We start from the raw sequence: 6,822 nt of genomic DNA on the forward strand, positions 1-6,822 counted from the left end.
GGCTCGCTTGTATTATGCTGAATACACACGCTGACTACTGTTGTAAGTATGACCAAGAGTGAATACCAAGAATGCATTTGGTAGGTAGGTACTGATAGAAAGAGCTCGGCAATTCGTCACCCAACTCACAGAGCACATTTTGCTTTTTTCTTTCTTGTCCCTCCTCTTGAACGCTCGTATGTATTGTACAAATAATATTCCATCGCGGCAAAGATGAAAAGGGGGAGGTTACGTGGAAGCTGTTAGATCTCGCAAGTGCCTCATGTCTGGCAACATCCTTGAGGATACGATATGCAGCCTTATCAGGACATAATCTAGGACACTTCCTCTCAAACTGCATATCAGATCTCGACCAAGCCCCTGTGCGATGCTAGTAACTGCCTATGTGCCTAGGCAATCGATCCAATAGGTGTGGCCCTATATATTCAGCTTATCAAGAGCCTTGATTTACATCTCTACCTGACCGGTTCGTGTGTATGCATCATGGATCCAATAGGGTTCGAGGGAATAAACTCCGGTTTGACAAGCTCGATGACCTCCCACCAGACTTGTCTCATATGCGATTGGAGATCACGTCTCCAAATTCCATCTACCCCTTTTATACTTAGGAGGTCAGTGTGTATCATATCATGTTGAAACTAGGGAACAAGAAGAGTCAAACTTCTTTGGTCGAAAGGGGGGGCCCGAGCATAGAAGCTCTATTACCCGTATTCGTACATATAGTACCTATCAATGAATATTTACTACGCAGACTAAATAGAGAAGCCATTGATAATATCATTAAGTACATTATTTCCTCCTTTGTTACCTATTTTATCTAGGTAACTACCGATACTATCAGCCTGAACACAACACAATCACAAGAAAAACTAAAGGACCCGTCACAAGCATTGCGAGTAGTAATCGTTCTGGAAGCGGCAAGTTGTTCCAGCTGCGCAAGCAGTACATCCAGTCCAGCTCTTGCCAGCGCATTGCCCCCATTTCGCTGAAGTACAGGCTCCGGGAGCACCGGGTGCTTGGCCACCACCACCTATTAGTTAAGAGAATGATCACGTTAGTAAAGTTCTTGGTGAGATACTAATGATACGAAACAGCAACATAGGTACGAGCACAAATTCCTTACCTTGAGGGCCTGATATTAAAACTGGAGTGCCGAGCTTGGAAGTCAAGTCAATGCTGCAGGTATTCACACACGATCTTCCAGCACCGGGGTTCGTTATTGGGGTTCCGGGTGTCGAGTCTGTGCTATTATAGACAATATCAATCCACTGGATTTGCATCTCAGCCGAAGAGCCCACGGTCATGTTACCACTCCACGTGCCACCGTCACTCCAACTGTTGAACATGATCCTACTCGCGTCCCGAGGTGCTTGAAACTGGATGGAGGACATGAGGTTTCCGTCAACGAACCAGCTGGTAGACCCTGGTGTCCAGTCCATCCGATGATATTGCCAGTTAGACCAGTCCACGCGGCCGGGAAGAGAGACGTTACGCGTAGCCTGAGGAACATCGCCGTCCTCGTTCCAAGAAGGCTGGTTCGTGTACTGAATCGAGTGCTTCGGGTCGACTGTTCTAACCTCCAAGTCGGCTTCTTGCACTTGAGCGAGCTGCGGAGCTTCACGGAAGGTGAACATGGCCGTTATAGCCCCGGGTGCCCCCCTAGTCCGTGCATACATCCGAATAGAGATATACCGGTAGCCAAGTGAAAGCGATTCGATCTCCGCGGCCGATTGGAAGTTGGTGTGGCGCATGGTCCTCATCACGAGATACGTTTGAGAACTAGAACGCTGGTCTGTGTTTCTATCGAAATATATGTTGTTGGGTGAGTTCACCATGAGTACGGTGGCATCACTTCCAGTTACATCTGAACTCCCGTTCATAAGGGCGCTATTGTTCCAGTTCTGAATGGACCACACGCTTGTCCAGGCGGGATCTGAGAAATAACTGTCCGTCACCGGCGCGTCGGCACTACCTTGGGGATCATCGATGGCTGGTGGCACCCTAACATGTTGCGACTTGTCTCTGAAGTCAAAGAATCGATGATGAGTGAAGTAGTTAGCAGTCGTCGTGTTTGTTCTGTAGCAGTTGCACCTCGAATCAGTAACCAGGGGGTAATTCTGCGCCTCTACCACAGACAGCATAGAGGTGATGACTGTCAACGTAATCGCAAGCCCCCAGTGTCTAACCATCTTTGAAGACTGGGAGTCCACTAGGACTGTTACTTAGATGCTCGGTCTTTTCGAGTGAGGCTTTTGCGAGCGTTAACCAGCTTCTTAGGGTTGCTTAAAAAACTTGAGAGGCCCATCAAAGGCCGTAGGCAGAGGAGAAGTCCTGGGGGCAGCAAAATTCGATCGCAAGGTATATGATGCAATAACTGTATGTACGATACAAGAGCTATTCATATTATAAAGCACGTATAAACCCTACCTATATCTTGCCTAGAAGCTAAACATTCGACCTGAGGCCGGTAGCCAGAAATCACAGCTCGGAAGAAGCTCAGCTTGGTCAAACCTCTCTCCGGCCATATAATATTGCGCGGCTATAGGTCACTACCAATGTAACTTTCATTTATCGATGAAGTACGCGTTTTCTTTTTCGGGGGACAACTTGCGGGGATAATCCAGATCGGGATCATCGTCAAGGGGGAAAAGGTAGAGCTTGAGTGAGCCGGATAAATGCGTTACTTGGCCAAGATCATTGATCATTGTATGCTCGATTCTTTATATTATCCTCCGGGGTAGCTGTCTGGACGGCATTTCTCCCTACTCTAAGAAGAGTATTTTCCCTACACGACCCGTAATGCGACAGTAGCATGCATAGCACATATCAAAGTTTTCCTCACAGCAAGCCCATCGACATCTAGGTACATATATATGACAGGTATTAAATGCTACTGCTCAGCACGATTTTGGCACTTCGCGGGAAATAGCATCTTGAATGTTACCACCCTAAGGCCACGGCTTCGGATGTTGGTGGTGTGCTTGCTACTTGGCGTGCCATTCAATGCCACAGCCGACTCAAGAACCTTCAAGGCTATGCTCGCTGTCTTTATCTACCGATACTAATATAAATAGTATCAATTACGTAAATTACGACGACCAATATATACTATGCGCTCTATTGGAAGAGTCCTACGATTCAAAGATATGACCTAGAAGCCGTTTAGGGATTTAGAAGAATGTGAATGGTACTAACATGGAGTCATCACCCTAACTAAAGGCTCGAAATATCATTAAAGGGTGGGATTACATATAGGGGAGAGGTTAATAATATTCAGCAAAATTTCAAGGTTTGTACACAGGTTCAACTTACTAGATTACTCATTGTACGATATGAAAGCTGCCCATCGATGAGTTTATTACTTACAATCCATAATGCTGGGGGAGATGTTAGCGATCCCCACGCAACAACGATGTTGTTCTGTGTCTTCTAGTAGGGCCCATCAAAAGTCTAGTACCTACTATGTACAGGTTTATGTTTTATTTTAAAAGAGTCTGCCAGATCTGCCAGGTCATATATGGTCTAGACTTTTGCCACCATTTGACGGCCATAGTGAAAGACCACTCTCAGACTCGGCACCACAACATATACCGTGGAGGTGCTAACGTACCTTCATACCTACCTTCCCAGGTAGGATTTACCAAGAAAGGGGCAACATCAAGGTGTGCTAGTAAGTTGAAGAACCGGACAGAAGAATAGGTAATTATAACTACCCATGTAGACATCACAATAGGTAAGACCTTTGAGTGAAAAGACTGTTTTTTTTTATAATTTACGCTACGTACCTAAACCAGAAACCAGAATGGCCCTATCCTGCGACGCCAAATAACTTTCCACCCCTGACCACCTATCTACCTAGTAACCACCACATCCAGAAGAGTCCTATATCAAAATGAATAGTCTGATCATATTTATCCATTCTCAGGGTCAAAGCAATAATCGCACTCACATACGCTGGTATCTAATCTCAGCTCCTACCAAGCCTATACCTGACACTACCAACTTTTTCATTAAATAAAGTGTTCCGTGGTTCGTAAAAGTCTAGATTTGCCCACTGACTACCTGCCTATAGTCTTCGTGTCACATCTGTCTCTGTTGTCCTGGGTGACACTGAGAACGAAGAATTACTCCTCTCGAGAGGATCCTTGGCGGGCTCCATCTCCATCGCATCTCCCTCCACAGTCCCCCTATATACGGGTGGACCGCCATATAGGACACCGGGGGTGTAAGGAGGGCTCGGGTCGTCCGGGCTCGAGTTGTGGTGGCGGAAAACGCCGCCCCGTGGGCCGGTAGGAGGAGGAGCAAGGCTAGGAGAAGTGAAACCCGAGCGAGTTTCGGTGTCTCGGTTCGGAATATTCTGACGACGTCTTACCTCCCCATATATAGCACTAGCTAGCCAGACTAGCCACGCAACGGCAGCAATGACGGAATACGCTATGATAACATCTTGCGAGGCGTTAGCTAATTGTAGGCCGAGCCCTCCGTTGATTATGCCTAGAGTAATAGCGGCACGGCCGAGCCATATATGGACGTAGGAGGGCGTAGTTCGTCGCTGAAGGCGCTTGAACCATGAGTGATGGATGTAACCAAGCACTGGTTGTATGAACATTACGACGAGAAGGACAAGGCCGATAATTGGATGCGCGTTAGCGGAGGATATCTGTAACTACATTTTTCCAGTGTCAGCAATAACTAGGCATACGCTTTTGCAGATGCGAGTACTTTAAAGCCCAAGATCGCTGCTTTTTCTCCCTTTCCACTCCTATAAAAGGAGAGGGGGGGTAAAGGGGGTAAAGGGGTTTGATTTCATATAGAAGGGCAACTCACTAGGCTGGAACTGTTAGGGGGGATATCCACAATGTCTACCATCCGAATGCCCAGTGCCGCTGCTACAATGAAAAGAATGAAGGCCACGCTTTGGGTTACAGCGTGGATTACCCAGGATAGCCGGCTAGGGACAATGCGAACGAGGACTGCCCCTACCGGGAATAGGATCACGAAGCACAACGCGGCGATCACTCCATGAGCAGTACGATCCCGCATCACCTCCTGGATATCGAATCCCGCAAACGAGTCATATGTGTTGGGCGCGTATCCGCTTGAAGAGCTACCCCCGTAGATATACCCCTCACCATTACCTCCGTTGTCATCTGGACCATCCCATAAGGAGCCATCAAAGTCATGATCGTAGTATGGATCCCGGGCGTATGCGCTCCTCGCTTTAAAAAAGATGTCAGCCACGTCTTCGAACCATTTTATCTTTCTCATTAAAATTTAAGTAGGGTGGGCATTAGGATAATATCTCCAGGGTCCGGGCCGTCGGGATATACGTGTATATAAGTAGTAGTAACTTACCCAACAGAGCGATGTTAACTCCGAGAATGATTGCCAACTTCATGGTGACAGTCTGAATAAAGCCAGCCTCCCCTGATATGCCGAATGCTTTGCTGATATACGTGGATGTCGATGCCACATGAAGCTATAGCGAACTAGGAGTCTTGCCGTGTGCGGGAAGCAAGTCAAAAAGGTAAGAAAAGTAGGATAGACGGGAAATGCATCGCTTACATACCCGCCCATCCATAGCCATTCACCCCCGCGATCCCAACGGCCCCGGTACTAGAAAACAAGAATTAGGTACCAAACGTTGAATCCCCGTTACACACCCTATTGGCGCCTCATTGTCTCGGATCTTGGCCTTGGGGATCTGCGCCTACGCACCGACCTCCTAAAGCGTCCAACCGGAACCCAAGGAATGAACAAGAAAAGGTTCGGGACCGAGAGCACACAGATCGCTTTTTGCGTAACCCAACACGGGCGTTTCGTTATCAATGGATTACGTAGGTAGCTTTAGAGGTGACTGCGCATGGATAAACTTACCTAACCTAGAGAGAATACATATCTGTACGTAGTAGGCTGGCAATATTTCCTACAAATCTTGCATACATAGTTCTCTAGGTTTGATTAAAGGCCAATGCGAAGTAGTTCAACTACTTAACAATGGTATAGTTATAGAGCGATGTTAAGCCTTCCGTTACCTTCTGACTTACGCGTACGTGGGGGCGCTCCTAAGTTCATCAAATCACCTACCAGTAACGACATTGGCACAATGAGCGTAAAGAATCCATACAGCCAGAATCCTGCCGCTAGGGAATTCATAAGTTACGAAGATGGAAAACAAGTTACTGAAACACACCAGAATGTACGGGAACTCAATGAATTAACTAAAAGGAAAATTGACCGGCTATGAAACTAGTGTATGGTGCGTAAACCGTAAACAGACGCCACGATGGTAAGCCCAAGTAGACATCCGTCTACTCCACCACATCCGAAATTGAATGGAACTGAGGAGTGAAATCTTATCAGTGCGCGCAATGAGTCTCAGTTGAACGGCTTTGGTTGTTGCCCTCCATCCACCGTCATGTTCGTAGTCCAAAGACCCCTATCGGAGAAGACTGCTATTCAGCTGACTGTATTACCACGTAATGTGTCAATTGACCTGTTTCTAAGGCAGTGTGAGTGGGCTTGACCTTTTGCTTCATGATCCACGGGTAGAATAGAAATCAGATTGATGGTGGGGGAGGTGGATTTGCAATGATGATAGTGTTCTGCTCCTCGTGTGTTAAAACGCCGCTTTTATCGCCTTTTCCACCACGGGAATTCTCGCAGATTGAGAGACTCGATAAGATTACCTTTCAAAGACGAAGACTTAAGGAATAGGGGTATCTTGCGAGTGAACACATGCCAAGGTGAAACGAGGTTGACTTGGCAGTTAACAATTAGGTCGTAAATGCGAATACCCAGGTAAAAGCTCAGGAAGCAGTG

The 6,822-nt window shown here is 47.0% G+C and overlaps 2 protein-coding genes across 2 annotated transcripts; both read right to left on the reverse strand.

The window, feature by feature from the left end:
* Positions 1-654: 654 nt before the first annotated feature.
* On the reverse strand, positions 655-2,422 carry GGS25DRAFT_63219 (glycoside hydrolase family 16 protein). Its single transcript, XM_049265918.1, has one exon. It carries the CDS (start codon positions 2,187-2,189, stop codon positions 1,050-1,052), a length of 1,140 nt encoding a protein of 379 aa, XP_049122058.1. The 5' UTR covers positions 2,190-2,422; the 3' UTR covers positions 655-1,049.
* Positions 2,423-4,029: 1,607 nt separating this feature from the next.
* Positions 4,030-5,931, reverse strand: GGS25DRAFT_63222 (uncharacterized protein). Its single transcript, XM_049265919.1, has 3 exons — positions 5,356-5,931; positions 4,828-5,219; positions 4,030-4,666 (listed from the first exon to the last, which is right to left on the reverse strand). Exons 1-3 carry the CDS (start codon positions 5,396-5,398, stop codon positions 4,067-4,069), a joined length of 1,035 nt encoding a protein of 344 aa, XP_049122059.1. The 5' UTR covers positions 5,399-5,931; the 3' UTR covers positions 4,030-4,066.
* Between the last annotated feature and the right edge of the window lie 891 nt (positions 5,932-6,822).

Source organism: Hypoxylon fragiforme (assembly GCF_022984875.1).
Source record: "Hypoxylon fragiforme strain CBS 206.31 chromosome Unknown GGS25scaffold_1, whole genome shotgun sequence".
In the NCBI taxonomy this organism is placed as follows: Eukaryota; Fungi; Ascomycota; class Sordariomycetes; order Xylariales; family Hypoxylaceae; genus Hypoxylon; species Hypoxylon fragiforme.